The sequence below is a fragment of the Cyphomyrmex costatus genome, unplaced genomic scaffold (assembly GCF_001594065.2).
Source record: "Cyphomyrmex costatus isolate MS0001 unplaced genomic scaffold, Ccosl1.0 scaffold192, whole genome shotgun sequence".
Classification (NCBI taxonomy): domain Eukaryota; kingdom Metazoa; phylum Arthropoda; class Insecta; order Hymenoptera; family Formicidae; genus Cyphomyrmex; species Cyphomyrmex costatus.
The window spans coordinates 233,380-249,899 of NW_017275954.1; the positions used below are offsets into that span (position 1 = coordinate 233,380).

Consider the following 16,520-nt stretch of genomic DNA (forward strand, 5'->3'; position numbering starts at 1 on the left):
CAGGGATAAAGGATTGAGTTACTTGGGCTGCGTTCAGGAATTTACTAGAAATCGGTCCGAGATCTCGGATGAAGGAAAATTAACCAATTACATTGGTCATGTGACCAAAATGTTCAAATGTGATTTGTTAATTCTTTCTTCATCCGAGATCTCGGACCGATTTCTAGCATCGTGGACACAAGACTTTTTACACCTAGGTAACTCTTGGGTGCATTTTTACTATAATATACGTAACGTAAACTATAGCCTAGAATTACCTAGGTGTGATTCCTAAACGCAGCTTGAATACGAGGAGAATATCCAACTGTGATTGGAAGATTCTTACAACTACACGTTTACGCAATTGTAAATCAGGCTTTATGTCCTATGCAGTGAGAGTATCGTCAATCACAGAATCATTCTATGATTAGATCTGCTCGTAAATTTTGCAAGTAAATCTAATAAATAGATCAATATATGTATAAGTATATAAATTCTTTTTAATCAAATATTAAAATTTACAAGAAAATAAAATACTTTTTCTTTTATTAATAAAAATATAAGAATAAATAAAAATTCGAAAGAAAATATTTTTCTAACTATTAACTTTTTGAAAAAATAAAAATTCAAAAGTGTTTTTAATAAGAATATACAGTTTATATTAATGTGACAATGGTGTATATTTAATGAATTATATTAGAATCAGAATAAAAGTAAAGAGGTTGACAATCTAAAGTCATAATCTTATTTATAATTCATCATGCTTTACGAATGACTCGTCTGTTCTTTGCAACTGAACTATATTGCTTAATTGTACTTAAAATAAAATATATGTTAATATACATTAAAATTTAGCTATATATATAAATATATTTATAATATGGCGAAAGTAAAAGAAGCTTTATATATGGCAATGTGTAATTCAATGCAGTTACAAAGAACAATATATATTTATATAATATTATATTATATACAATAAAGTATACATGAGTGTGTAAATATGATAAAATTATTTTCTTATAAATTCGCAATAAATTTTTAATAAGCGTACACATTGTTAAATTAAATTAAAATTTTTCACTAATTAGATTTATTATCTATATTTAGCCGTTTCACCACCACTCTAGCACCTTCCGTAATGTCCTGAATAAACTTCAACATTTCTACACGTACTTTACCACTTTTGATGCCATTGAGATCGTTCAAGGATTTTTGTTTTTGCCTGAGACATCTCTGTCGAATGGCATTGTCTTTGTTGTGTACATGCATCAAATCATGATAAAATTCTTCTGTGATATCCTGTAATTTTCTTGGTGAATCATGCTTTGATGATGAACTTCTTAAAGTACGATGAGACTCGATCTTTCCTTTCGAATTCTTCATATGTGTATCTCTATTCATCTCCTTATTGATCATTGCACAAGTTTTATCATTATTAATTTTTTCTGAACTAGTTGTAATATTTGCTATGTTGGAATCTGTATATTTATCTTCCAAGATATCCACTTTGGAAATTGTGTCCTCTGTTAATGCCATAGATTGCATTTTCTGTTTATTCCGTTGCAACATTCCACTGCTAGTCATTGAAGAAAACCGGCGTGCTTCGAATTTGTGTCGCAAAATCTTCTGCAAGGCTGGTGGCATTTCTTCAATAGTAATAGACTCGTTCGAAACTATTCTTGGAACATTTGCCTCACGGCGAGATAATTCAATCGAATTAGATTCCTCAGAAAGTACAGAAACTGTTTTTGTGGACATCTTACTTAATGAATGATTTGGTAATGAAGAACTACAATGTTCTTCCGTCGATATATCATGTTTATCTATCTCTTCAATATTTTTATTACTCAGTGATGCTGTATTTTGCAATCCTACATTTATTTTCTTAGATGGCGAAATTTCAGGAATACTACCCCAAGAATAATGTTCTCGTTTTCTAACATCAGTGCCATTTTTATACTTTTTATTTTGCTCATCATCACTACCCTGCCATTCTATTAATTGTTCCTGTTTCTCCGTTGAGATTCCACTTGCTGAACAATTATTATTAATCTTAGAGGAAACGCGTTGATGTTGCCACCGTGAATGGTACAGATTTAAATGCTTCATTGCGTTATGTCTATCATAATTAGAAATGTTTGATTCATTTATTCCTGTATCTACCTCATTAATATTTACATTATATACAGTATCATTAGGAAGAACATTAAAAGACAACAGATTTACACTATTGCTGATTGCGTGGTGATTTTTATGCTTTTCGTTTTTATTGCGCGGAGAGTCAATCATGGTCACTAAATTCTCCAACCTTAGTAAGCTCGAATTTAATAAACATTTTTCCCCAGCTTTTGTTTCAACTTTCTCTGAATTTTCTAGGACCTCGTCTATTTCTAATTTAGTCTTTTGTTCAATGACGGCTACACTATCCTGATCTTGTCGTATAGTAAACATTAAACCTTCCATTACTAAATCGGTAATATTAGAAGAGCGCAAAATTTTGTCAGGTATGGTTTTTTTCTCGGATTCCCTACTTCTTTGTTTACGAGCTTTGTAGGACTTACTATGCATATGACTTTCCGACTGTTTATCGTCAATATCTATTGAAATTTTAGTATGTTGTCTATTATTTTTTTGGAATTCTAAGTTTGTCTCATTATGATAATCTTCTTGGTTAATACGTACAGATTTGTCAATTTCTTCAATCATTTTTGGAACACAATTTTTGTCTATATTCTTTATCTCGGTCTGCAAATTCTTTTGTATCGGCTGATCAATAATTAAGTTCTCTATCTGATTCTCAATAAAATATTGATGTGATACATTGGTAGAATCTATATTTCCACTGATCGTTTTTTTATTATTATTTGAATTGTCTTTATTGTTGATGGTACAATTATCATCTTTTTCTATTGATTTTCCAACATTGAATTTATTTAACGAGCATTCATTGTTGCTACCTGTTATCATTCCTGTAAGAGATTTTAATGAGGAAGATATTTTACATGTCTGAACATTTTGTATTTGTTGATTTTGCTTTTGTGCTACTGTCAATTCTGTTTTTTCATCTTCTTTCATTTTCTGCGTTTTTTCAATTTTATCTGTTTTGTTTGTCTTTAAAGATTCTTCTTGAATGCAATCAACAGAATATTGTTCAATATTTTTTTCACATTCTTCAGTATTATGTTCTATATATTTATCGTTTTCAATGTCATTATGAAATTCTTTATTATGTTTATCAACAAAATGCTGCATTTCAGTTGTAATTGTGGCATTTACAATTCTTTTATCTAGATTCTCGTGCAAAGACGCAGACTCGTGCAAAGACGCAGACTCCATTATGTTATCTTGGAAAGAATTGATTTTTGTTTCCAATGCTTTACTTAACATTATATCCTCAATAGCATATTTTGCACATATTTCTTTAGTATGACATGTTGTACCTTTTCTTGGAGATTCTTTATCAGTGGCAGATATCACATTACTAATTTTCTCTTCAGTATCTAATGAAATATTCAAATCTTTAAATGTAGTACCTGCATCAGCTTCTTTGACAATGGGATATTTTAAATCAAATAATGAGTGTTCCAGTGAAGGGAAGATTCTTATAGTTAATACGAATGCATGTGAAAATGTTGCAGCATTAGTTCGTTGCTGAAATTTCATTATTGCAAACATTTTGTCTTGTCGAGTCCAAGATGTACAATCTGTATTTTTTAATTATATTAGAGTAAAGGAATTTAAAAAAAACTGATTTATTCTCTCAAGAAAAGAATAAGAAAAGGATACTGTAAGTAACAAGAAGGTGTTGCGTGCCAAATTGTTGACCTTGCGTTGGATGACATTTTATAATTTTTCGTATAATTTTTAATAGTTCTCGTCCGTATGAAAATGGTACGGTATTTCTAAAAATACGTGTAAATAAATTTTCTTTTAATTAACAAGATAATTCTAATGTCTTACTTTACTGTACGATGATATCTAAAGATGAACTTGTATATATTTTTTTTATGACACAGCCAATAAGCACCAGGAATAGTTAGCAGAGACTCTTTCTCTTGGTCAAGCCAATCAAATTGGCTAAGGGTTCGTATATATATTCCAGGCATTTCCTTTCGGGTAATAGATCTTGAAACAGTGGAACTAATCTTCTGGAATTCTGTCTACCAACTGATTCCTTTACAATAAATGTAAGACAATAAAGCACCCTTTGCTAAAATCATTTAAAAGTTGGTTTTGGTTTATTTTTCCTAATATAAATGTAAATATGTATATGTAAACTTACTCCTTTTATGACTTCATTGATGAATATATCTTCTATTGTATCCCATGGTAAGAATTCTATTGATGTAAATATGCCAAATCCTCTTTTATTTTCGATATGTACACCTACTGATTCAATAACCAGCAATGTATCTATAAAACGCAATGTATATATTAACAAATACAATCTATTTATCTTACAAGATAATTTCTGTTAGAAACTTGACTTTGCATTATGAATTCAAATTTACCCTGTTTGATAGAAGTGATGAATGATTTACATTGCAGTAACAAAAAATATGCTGATATGATGAAAGAAATTGAAACTCCTGATATAAACCATATAAAAAGAATTGCACAGACTAACATTAAACATAAATTTATATTAAAATGTTTTTCGCTTCGCAACACAAAGTTTATAATATTGGTATTGGACAGGTTCAAGTTTGTTTTTTCTTCCAACGTTAACTGTATCCCATTGACATTTCTGAAGAATACTTCAGTGGTGAGCGATTGTGTTAGAAAACTCGACGACATCAATGATCATTCTGTGTACAAAACACTTTGGTGAACATTAAATTTGTTTTTAATAATATACAAATAATAAAAATACAACTCCGTCAAAAAATAAACTCTGCTTATTTGTTGGATTTTTATAACTTTTTGAAACATATTTTTATACGATCCAATATATACTTACCACTTATTTTGTTCAATTATATACTAAGTGATTAAATGTCAGAGTGTTTATATTTATAATACTGAATTCGCATTCTTATATAAAATATAAAAAACCTCGATTAGAGGGAGATAAAGAGAATAGTAATAGAACAAACACAAACGTAATCCTCGACCATCTTCACCATCTTCCTTTACGTGTAGTATTCTCGGTTATCGAATCGCCTAATGTCCGCGTGGCGCTGATGACAGTCACTATCTCAATTCTCACACAATCCGGTCCATAGATTTTAATAAACATAGATTGCGCATTTCAATCGTATAAAAACTATACAAATATTCCTCATGAACAAAATATTATTAAACGAATAAAAATATTGTTAAAACAAATAGTATTAAATTTGAATACTGAAGAGATGTTGATAATTGAAAAATTTATATCCAGTCGATAATTGGCGATGCAAAGATTTTTCTGTGGCGCTCCTAGTGGCGATCAGTAGAAGCCTCGCTAGTCAGACGCATTGAATAAAAATAATAAAATAAACTTAAAAAGAAATACTACATATTGTTCTATGACACTGTGTGGCACAGTGCCATAAAAAGAAGAAGATCAGTTTTTATCACTTTCCAAAAATGAGTTTGTCATCTTTTGGAAAGTGATGAAAACTGATCCTTTTCTTTTTATAATTATGGCACTGTGCCACATAACAATATATGTAGTATTTTTTTTTTTAATTAATTTTATTATTTTCTATTATAGCAAGTATAAGTTTATTAATATTGATTGATAGCTAGAAATTCTTCAGTATCATCAATAAAAATTTTTATATTAAAATTAAAATCCATTTGATGCTACAAAAGCTTTAAAGTATTTATAGTAACAAGCAAACTGCACCTGTAATTATTCTAATTATCTCGAGCTCTTGGAATTCTATTAATAATTACAATAATTTGTTGTAGGTTGACAATCTTTAATGTGTCTCATCGATGATATAACCTATCCAAAATAGTCACGTGATTACGCATGCGCATGGAAATTGTCGCTGAAAGAATGTGTTCATTTCTCTTTTAGGTTCCTTGACGTAAGAATCGCGAACATGGCAGAGGTGAGTTTTCGAAATTTAATATTAAATCCACAAAATTCTCACACATCCGTTATACAAAGTGTATTTACATGAATTATACATTTTACTTAATCGTCAAAGTATATCGTTAAAATAATATGATGTACCCCCCCCATATATTTCTGTATACATTTGTTATGCATCTAACGAATGCGCATTTATTTTTTATGTATTTTTTTATAGGCAGATGAAACTCAGAAGAAGAAGAGGACCTTTAGGAAATTCACTTTCCGAGGGGTCGATCTTGATCAACTCCTGGATATGCCAAAGTAATATTAATTTTTTGAAGTCTAACCTAATCTATATAACAATTACTTAACCTAACAGAGTATTACAGTATATGTTCGAGATTGCTTCTAATAATCTTAATATTTGTTTAACTTCAAACTAATAATTTATGTTTATAGTATATTTTTTTAATTAAGAAAAATAAATTAAATGTTAACATGATTGAAGAGCTTTATCAATAAGCAATTTCTTCCAGTGAACAACTGATGGATTTAATGCATGCTAGAGCACGTAGACGCTTTTCTCATGGCCTGAAAAGAAAGTCTATGGCTCTTGTCAAGAAGCTGCGCAAGGCTAAGAAAGAGACTCCACCCAACGAGAAACCTGAAATTGTGAAGACACATTTGCGTAACATGATTATCGTTCCAGAAATGGTTGGCTCAATTGTTGGTGTGTACAATGGCAAAACTTTTAACCAAGTTGAAATCAAACCAGAAATGATCGGCCATTATCTTGGAGAATTTTCTGTTACATACAAACCTGTTAAACATGGTAGACCTGGTATTGGTGCTACCCATTCTTCACGATTTATTCCACTCAAATAAAATGTATTTGTTTATCTTATACTAATAAATTATCAAAAATTGCTTTCAAATGAGCCAATTTTCTTGTATTTTTTATGAATACTTACACGAATTAATCGAGTATTATAAAAAAAATTCGATGCCTTTACAAGATACACATTTAATAAAAATATGATCAAAAGGCATCAAAACTTAATTTATGAATAAATATAGAAAAAGTAAATAGAAGTAATATTGAATACAAAAACTATATTAAGGAATCTTTATATTGAAACATTTTTTGGGATTATATCCTTGTGTATTTATCCGTTATAGAATATGCATTTTAAGATTTTGGTTCAAGAGAATATATTAAATATTTTGCAAATAGTAATAATTATATATATGTATATATACAATATATAGAAGAATTCAACATTTTACATGTTGAAGTAGTAATACATGTGCTGTTAATATATCTATCCATCATTGCTATTACTTTGTTTCATAGCAAAGTAGGCACTTTGAAGTTCTCGAAGATTGTTTTCTAATGTTGCAACCTCGTCGTACTTGCAATCAGCACGGGCCTGTTTGATGTACGCGCGAAGATTGCTCATTTGTTCGATTATTGGATCCATAGATGAAGACATAATAGGTGTAATATGAGATGAACCCCAGCCTTGAGACTGAGTCACCATTACTTGTGCCTAAAAATTTGAAGACTTACAATGAAACGTAAGTCATTATCCAGAGAATCAGTCATATCAATAAATAATTAATCGACAATCTGACAACAAAATCTAAATCTTAAAACTAGTCAATTATTTAAAAAAAATAAATAAATTCTTATATTTTGAATAATCTTCATTAATTATAATAATACATATGAAAAAATAAAAAGCTATAAAAAATGGATTAGATATTATTTCTATGACTTTTATATTAAATGTGATTATGCTTTAGAAAATTGCCGTCCTTAATTATCTGCTCTAATTTGTTAATATACCTGACTGGTTTTTAAAGATGGATTACTGTCCAAATTCCATGTATCTTTCTTGCGTTGTTCCTTCGGTTTCTCTTGGTCTTCCTCCAACTGCCGCTCATATGCTATTCGGGCTTCTATTCTTTTCTGACGTTCTATTTGTAAAACTGCATATTCCTCTACCGAGGGCAAAGGTTGCAGAGTTAATAGCTCTTCTTTCAAAAATATCATTGCTGATGTTCTAACCATCTGATATAATCTCAATTCTTGTCCCAATGCCTCCTGCGAATCCGCTGCATCTTTCTTCACACCAAGGACTAAAACTTTTTTGCTGGTCGCATCTATATTTTCCCCCAATTTTGCCAATTTGACTCGTAACGACTGTGCATCTTCTAAACCATACGTAGTCTCACCTTCTCTAAAATAGTTTTAAGAGCATTCTAATATAAGTTTTTCCGATATTAATTTTATAATTGATAACTTGCACATCAAGCAAGTTGCTCTGTATATTACAATTTTTAATGCAGTGTATTATATTGTGCAGATAGATTGACGTTATCTTAAATATAAGATAGGAAGTTCACATACTTTAGCGATTCCCACATTTTGTTGTACATTGCTAAATGCTGCGATGCTTCGCTCATGTACTCCTTCATTTTTTCATAAAATTCACAAACAACTGGTTTATCGAATTGCTTCGCTTTCTGCATTTCCCTTGCATCGAGCAAGTTTATACAGTGAGTACAGACTCTAAAATGCTGTTCGCTACTAGTTGAATCATTGACCAATGATAAAACGCTATTTAAACTACCATTAGAAGGTGATCGTGCTAATTTTGAGAGACCTATGCCCGCACGTGCTATTCTCTCGGGAAATGTTCGTTCTGATATAGGAGACAAAGCAGAATCATCTTGTATCGATACGGGACTAGTCATTTTTCCTGTAAAAGATAAATTAGTTTTGTTCAATATAATTTCAAGAATATGTACAAATTATTTTGTAAATTAGAGGTACTTTCCATCAAAAGATACAAGTAATACGATGTAATACAGACTGCTTTCCTTTTTAGGAAATACACTCAACATTAGTATCGTTTTATTGAATATCAAGAAGGAATAAAACGATATTTGTGTCGACTATTCCTAAAAGGAAAGCAGCTACAGTGAATCATTATATTCATGTTTGCTAACGTTGAACAGAAATTAAATAATTTTCTTTATGCTATATTTTATCTGTGTATTCTTATTAAAAAGCACTCGAAATAATATTAAATGTTTTACATACGTGCATTGATCAGGGGCAAAAATACCGTACAATTATGGCACATAACTGCCCCACATAATCTACAATGATGTTTTCGCCTTGCCAAATGAAAGCTCTTAGCGCAATTAGGACACAATTTTACATCTTTTTCATCAATCCATGGAACAATGGAGCGTTCGTGAACTATAAAAATTTTTATTTACGCATCAAGTGTATAATTTATAAGTAGATATCATAGGATATATCAATAAATAAGTAATTTATATATTTTCTCACTTTTTCTATCGACAGGATCCGATGGTAAATTATTTAATAATTTATCTAATCTTATAAGAAGTTTATTTGTTTCATATGCATATCTTTCTAATCGAGTATTTCTTATATCCTTAAAATACCTTGTGTGAGATGTAATTGCACCTGAAATAGTTTTTAGAAATTAATAAATGTGACATTTCATAAAATTTAATCATGCATTTAGCTGCATGCAATATTTTTAAATACTGATTTTAGAAAACTAAAAATCTATATTTGATTGTTTAGAAACTTTAATAAAAAAATTATTTCTTCTTGTCAAAGATAGCTTTGGCTGACAAAAGTATCACTGTGCTACCTATTTCTTGTGATCCCCAATTAATTTCAGGACTCAGTCTCTTGTCTTGTTTTATTGTGTTTGGAAATGTTTCTGGTATATCGTCCTGCTTCAAGATCTTTTTCTTGGCTTTGCCAAACAAATCTATAATAAAATTCAATCAATATATTTTGACATTTGTTTTATATACATTTTATAAGCTTAATAAACCGTAGAACTAAGATTTAATAAATTTTCTCTTGGCAAATAAATTGCAAAAAGACCATTCACGCATACCTTTCAGAGATCTTAGAATCTCTGGATCATCATTATGAACTTCCTCGAAGTGCTTCGTTAAATGACTAGGTGTCTTGAAATCGGTCATGCATATAGGGCATATAAATCCTTCCAATACTACATCGTTACCCGCCATTGTGAAATCGAAATACTCTTGCGACTTGCAATTTGGAGCACCTCGATCGCGTTCACTACGTTCGTCCTAATGTAGGCGTCTCTCCAGTGCTACAGAAAAAAACTCGTCTTGCGCGAGCAGCCATATTGAGCGCGACAGCTGATAGAAATGTCAAACGCATTAACCTTGTGCAACCGAGGTGCCTCTCGGGTTTATTGTTCTCAAGATATCGAACGATGGCACTTTTTATACAGCATCTTTTTTTTTTGAGACAATATGTTTTATTAATATAGATTTTATCATATCGTTTATTAAGAACATTTCTTATGATAAAAAATAATTAAGAGACCGATTTCCTATATTATTATCTACGTAAGGCATATTAATTATTACTAACGATCGAAAATAAGTAATAATGTACGAAAAACATCAATAACTTTATAAAAGAATTGATTTCTCAGAAGAATGGCGCGTTTTATTTAAATCGAAGGTTATTCAAAATTAAAATGACACAATTGTCTCAAAGTCTCAGAACAATTTCTAAGAGTGACTTTAATCAAGTTCTATTAACTTCTTCTCATCTAAGCATATACTAATTTACAAATTCAGATGCTGATTTATGGAGAAAAAGCAGGATTTTCTTAAAATGTTATGAATTACGTTTACGAATTACTCGATTTTAATATAAAATTAACTTTAATTCGGTTTAATGTGCTGATTATCTTTTTCTAATTTCTAGAATTAGAAAAAGCACAAAAAATCAATTGACATACATTCTGTTGAAATCTTACATATATTAATATAAAACTAGGCCTAAAATATACTTTTAATAATCATGGGCTTAGGATTTCAGTCAGAGGATAAAAAAGTATCTTCACACAAAACTTGAACTTTTTATCGTAAAAATGGTTTTTATAATTTAATTATTTCTACAAATACATTTATGTAACATTAAAGGCAAATAAAAGTATAAAAGTAATAAACGTTCGAAATCATGTGTGCCAAAAAATTGTAATAAGTATTACCAAATACTAAATAAATATTTAATAGAATTAACAAATATATTACATGTTTCGGCTTTAAATTTAAACCATCTTCAGATATAATATAAAAAAAATTGTACGCAATGAAAATACTATATAATGAAACGCAAAATAATTTCGTTGAACAGTTAATATTGGATGAATATTAATTATTTCTCCTTGTCACAATTTTGGAAAATAGGCGTTCGCTCCCCCTTTACATACAATCATTTTTTAGTACAACTATGCTTTTAACACATCAGAGTTGACATTAAAATTTGTAACACAATTACTGACTGATGCCCGTTTCTATCAACATATATATAGATTAATGTTAATCTCAGTTCAACTTAATCTACATCTCTTTTTAACTTTTAGAACCAATAAAAGATGCAAAATTGTTGAATCGAAATTAAAATCAAACTACCTTAGTAAAAATGGACATAATCTCTGTAAAACTTATATTTAATTTACGTTAATTAAATGACATTAATTTTCAGGTTTCAAATAACGTAACTTGTACAAAGAAGAATGAATATTAAGTATATTTTAATAAGAATAATCTGAATAAGGAAAATGAATTGACATTCTTTAATAAACATATGATTGAGTGTCTCCAATAAACTCCCATTGTCAACTTCCGAGAGTTAATAATATAAATTCTTTAAAATATATATATTAATATATTTTTTAACGTTTATAGAGAAAAAAAAATCATAAGTTATATTTTTTTATTTATTGATCTTACATTCCAGGACAATTACATACATTAGTATACGAATTCATAACACAGGCGTATAATAAGGATCTCACTAATCTCATTAACATTAAAAAATGAAGCTATTATATGTGTGATTGATCTGTAATAGCATTGAATTCAGACTCAAACTTGCAGGCCACCTTTGATGGTTCTTCCAAAATGCTTATCGCATATTACAAAACTGAACACATCGCTTTAACAAATAACGGCAGATATATAAACATTATCTTAAATCAGTGTTTTATACAACGCTATATATATATATATATATGTCACATACCCAGAACTCTAATGTTACATATTCCATTAAAAATATCTTACAGGATGAGCTCTAGATTTATATTATTTCTATATGGGAGATCAATTAAATTAATTATATAAAATCATAAAAAGTGCGAATAGAATTACCTTATAATATCGTGTGCGATGTAAAATCATTATTGTGTATATCACAAATTAAAAATAAAAAATCATAAACAAAAATAAAAGTTGTGCATTGCGGCATGCTCGTGGCTTAAGTACGATTTAAACATTTTTTAATCAAATATTTTCTCTAAAATTGTAATTATTTCATTTTACATGTGTTTTATATGTATACACATTGCATTGATATATACATAATCATTTTGTGTATTAATTAGAGTAACAATTACCAACTTAATTGATATATGATCAATATACGTTTAATTTATAATGTATATTGACAATGTAATAATTGCTATTGTTATTATTAATATAGATATGGTACTCAAATATATGTTATATATGTACCGATATTATGAGCATCGAGTAAAATGATTTAGATTTGTCTAAACGCGTGCAAATTTGCATAAAGAGTAAATGTAGAATGTATTGGCGATGCAAAGATCTCCTAGTGGCGACCGGTAGAAGCTTCGCTAGTCAGACACCTTATACGTGCTATAATGGAAAATAATAAAGTAAAATCAAAAAGAAATACTACATAATGTTTTGTGGCACAATGCCATAATTATAAACAGAAGGGAATCAGTTTTCATCATTAAAAAAAAAAAATAATTTTTTCTGATCCCCTTCTGTTTATAATTATGGCATTATGCCACAAAACATTATGTAGTATTTCTTTTTAATTTTACTTTATTATTTTCCATTATAGCACGTATAAAGTGTCTGATTAGCGAAGCTTCTACCGGCCGCCACTAGGAGGATCTTTGCATCGCTAATAGTGAAAATTTATTTAATAATATAAATGTAAATTAAAAAAGATATATATATTTTGTATAATAAATTCAGTACTTTTAATATAAAAATTATCAAATTTACGAAACGCATTGTCATAATTGGGTTTTTTTTTATCTGAATCAAGTACTTACTTAACATATATTAATAATGATAATGGACGGAGTAAAGGAATGCATAAGCAAAGATAAAAAAAAATACTTAACTTCCTAAATATACTAGAAACGAGATCTCTCAAATCGTATTCGTCAAATTGTCTAAATCTAATAAAAATTTCTATAAATTATAAAGTGTCCAGCTTTTTTAAATAAAATAAAATTTTTTAATCACAAGATCAACATCAAATGACATCAATAACAATATAAATTCCAGTTTATAATAGACAGTAGTAAGCCTTTTTGTTCTAAGCTGTAAATCTTAAAATTTTTTACAGTAAAAAGCGTTCTTGAGACTGTGTTAAGCCATATTTATGTAATATTTATGTAATATTTGTGTAATAAATTCAGTACTTTTATATAACATAATCTGTAAGCTTTAATATAAATAGAACTTGGAGTAAATTAACATCGCAACTCAGAGCTTAAAGCAAAATATTAAAGAGATTACCTATTGTAGCTAAATGCCACCGGAGCTAGACACCATGACTTGAAAATCAGAAGAGACGACGGTTCTTTCGAGTTTTAAACGAAAGGACTTGCAAAATCATCATGTAGTGATAATAAATAAAATCTCTTTGAACGTGTTAGAAAAATTATAAAACAAGATTTTATGTTCATGTTATATATGCTTGTACGGGAGCAGCGATCGTTTTACTCAACCTGGAATTTTATTAGTGATGGTGTTAGATCCAACGGAAATCGATGGCGGGTTCGCAGAATCCTGCATTAGCGTGTGCATTTCCTCCTCTTGGTCAGAAAGCGGTACGGCCGGCTGATTGGCTTGCTTTGTCTTCAGCTGGCTTGGCGCCTCTGTGAGTACTGGCCCGTACTGCGAAGTGGAACCCACCAGCAAGTCAGTCGATGGATTCAAACCGCCCAACATCTTTCCTCATAGCAACGCGTACATAAGATAAAGAAACAAATGTACCAGAACATACCAGAGAGCAGATGGCTTCCGGTAAAATAAAATTAAGACAAAATATTGTATGCGGATGGAAACTAGTTTGCTTACCTGACCAGTGCTCATGGCGTTCATTGGTAATTTGCGATAAATGAAAGTGGCGCATACCCAAGTAAAAGTTAACAGTACACCGGTCGCCATTATTCCAGCGCCTAACGCTAAATTATTTCTTGTTATAACTTTTTGTTGCTGTACATCTGGAGTCATTGTTGAATGTTCTTCTGGCATTATCTATAATTGTTACATCAATTTATAATCATCTTTAATATAAATAAAATAAACTTACGGCTGAATTATAGCAAGAAAAAAATAACAATGCTTAACAATTGTTTAATACTAAAATTTCCTTTTAGTCTAGGTTTCACATTGAAAATAAAAGATCAAATTTTTAAGACAGTCTTGCATATCATAAACAATAATTAGGATTTTTACCGCCAATGCATCATCACTCGACTTCAAGGTATCCTCTTCTAAGGAGATGAGGTTTATCAAATTGATGATCGTGTACGCAAGGCCGATGACGAAGAAGATTAGTGAGCACAAAATTATCCCAATCTTGAACATTTTCCAGGAATCGCGCTTATGCCTGATTACCATGCGCCAGAAGTCGTACCTCAGCTCGGCGACGGCGGCGGCGGCGGCAGCCCTGACAGCGGCGTCGTCACCGCCGCTGTCGTAAGTGAAGCCGACGGTGGTCGGCTGGTAGACAGCCTCGCTGTCCGGCATATCCTCTTGCGAGATATACGTAATTTTGAAGCCTTTAGTTGCTGCTTTTACTTGAACCAGAAAAAGATCGCTAATTTGAAGATATATAGAACAAGTTGCGACAGCGGCGCACGATCAACGGCACGTACGATTTATTGCGTCTGCCTTTGGTCAGAAATATGCGCACCGCGTTTGTGACTCTCTTCTCCAACTCTCTTCACCCACCTCTCTATTATCGCATGGTGCAACAACGGGACTCACCTGGATAATCACCACCTCGCTGGTGTGGCTGTGACTACAGTCGTGTTAATGCGCGCAATTATTACGCGAGCGGCGGCTACAGGCGGCTACGAGTGGAGGATTCGCGTACGTGACATACGTACATACACCGATGCGTCAGATATATGTGACTTGCGCAATGCGCGCGCTCGGAGTAGGACTCCAGCTACTCAACGTCCCTTTTGAATAGCATTTTCCCTTGGAACACCTTGGAATACACTGGGTAACTGGGTGTTGCTCTGTTGCTGGGTGTACTTTTGCACCGCACCACGCACTGCCATGCACCAGTTGCGTATAAATGCTATACTTTGCTACACTGCGTTAGAATGGTGCACACACACACACACACACCATGATGTACACTATTTCATTTATATTACGCTAAAATCCTACTCTCTCTCTCTCTCTCTCTCTCTCTCTCTCTCTCTCTCTCTCTCTCTCCCAATTAACTTCCAATTTCAAATTTTAAATATCACACTGGCTCTACACCGTCTTAAAAAGACGGTAAAATCCTATTTCGTGTATAAAATTTGCACCTTACACTATACGGAAACACTATACGTTACACTGCTTGAGTGTGCACTAATATAGACGATACTTAATGCAGTCAAGAGAAAACGTTATAAGTTTTGGGATTGAAACATTTTTTTTCTTCTTATTCTCTTTTTTTAAATTATGCTTTAATTGATATTATTAACGCTAACTTGTATAATAATTTTATTATTATACAAATTAACAAATAAAAATATTGCATTTTTGTATCTTTTTAAAATGTTAAATTAAATTTTTAAAGCAAATTTTCCTATTAAAATATTATTTTAGATAAGTAATTCTATAAATTGAAAATATTTTTTAAATGTCTAGAGTTCTATTTAATCAAATTTTATCAAAAGATTTTATTAAATGTAATAGTTACAATATACTTTATACACTTGATAGAACTAAATACAATCTAAATTAATATATAATATACTTTGTTAAGATATCATAAATAAAATAATTGTACAATTGTACTACTAATTAGCTTTAATTTATAAACTTTAAATAATGTTCCCCTCTCTATCATATTTCTAATATCTATGCAACCCTCAACTGTAGCAAATAAACACTATATTTCTCAAGTATTTTTACCTACAATTTAATATTGTATCAAATTAATCAACATATTAGGAGTAACTTTCGAAATTTTTTCAAAAGTTTTGTTTTGAGAAAAAATTTCATTTTTTTAGTTAGATATTATAAGCTACTCTAAAATATTCAGAATCATTTTTCATCAATTCACATTCTGAAAAAGTATAGACATGGAGAGATGGAGAGAGAGAGAGAGAGAGGGAGAGAGGGAGGGAGGGAGGGAGGGAGGGAG

The 16,520-nt window shown here is 30.6% G+C and overlaps 4 protein-coding genes across 6 annotated transcripts; 1 reads left to right on the forward strand and 3 right to left on the reverse strand.

Moving 5' to 3' along the window:
• Positions 1-1,031: 1,031 nt before the first annotated feature.
• Positions 1,032-4,374, reverse strand: LOC108772512 (uncharacterized protein PFB0145c). Its single transcript, XM_018538046.1, has 4 exons — positions 4,262-4,374; positions 3,940-4,189; positions 3,766-3,881; positions 1,032-3,683 (listed from the first exon to the last, which is right to left on the reverse strand). The coding sequence occupies exons 2-4, from the start codon at positions 4,083-4,085 to the stop codon at positions 1,060-1,062; spliced, it is 2,886 nt and encodes a 961-aa protein (XP_018393548.1). The 5' UTR covers positions 4,086-4,189; positions 4,262-4,374; the 3' UTR covers positions 1,032-1,059.
• A 1,580-nt stretch (positions 4,375-5,954) lies between these two features.
• RpS15 (ribosomal protein S15) lies at positions 5,955-6,927 on the forward strand. The gene is made up of 3 exons (XM_018538047.1): positions 5,955-6,023; positions 6,225-6,310; positions 6,526-6,927. The coding sequence occupies exons 1-3, from the start codon at positions 6,015-6,017 to the stop codon at positions 6,872-6,874; spliced, it is 444 nt and encodes a 147-aa protein (XP_018393549.1). The 5' UTR covers positions 5,955-6,014; the 3' UTR covers positions 6,875-6,927.
• A 371-nt stretch (positions 6,928-7,298) lies between these two features.
• Positions 7,299-10,090, reverse strand: Rbsn-5 (Rabenosyn-5). The gene is made up of 7 exons (XM_018538103.1): positions 9,943-10,090; positions 9,688-9,810; positions 9,354-9,494; positions 9,099-9,260; positions 8,403-8,754; positions 7,839-8,232; positions 7,299-7,539 (listed from the first exon to the last, which is right to left on the reverse strand). The coding sequence occupies exons 1-7, from the start codon at positions 10,076-10,078 to the stop codon at positions 7,312-7,314; spliced, it is 1,536 nt and encodes a 511-aa protein (XP_018393605.1). The 5' UTR covers positions 10,079-10,090; the 3' UTR covers positions 7,299-7,311.
• A 3,410-nt stretch (positions 10,091-13,500) lies between these two features.
• Positions 13,501-15,448, reverse strand: LOC108772559 (uncharacterized). Of its 3 annotated transcripts, none has more exons than XM_018538112.1 (4): positions 15,140-15,448; positions 14,606-14,949; positions 14,225-14,404; positions 13,501-14,095 (listed from the first exon to the last, which is right to left on the reverse strand). In XM_018538112.1, exons 2-4 carry the CDS (start codon positions 14,897-14,899, stop codon positions 13,868-13,870), a joined length of 702 nt encoding a protein of 233 aa, XP_018393614.1. In that variant the 5' UTR covers positions 14,900-14,949; positions 15,140-15,448; the 3' UTR covers positions 13,501-13,867. The 3 variants fall into 3 exon arrangements, with proteins under 3 accessions (XP_018393614.1, XP_018393616.1, XP_018393615.1); XM_018538114.1 differs by having other exon boundaries at positions 13,501-14,041; positions 15,140-15,447; XM_018538113.1 differs by lacking the exon at positions 15,140-15,448 and adding an exon at positions 15,028-15,124.
• Between the last annotated feature and the right edge of the window lie 1,072 nt (positions 15,449-16,520).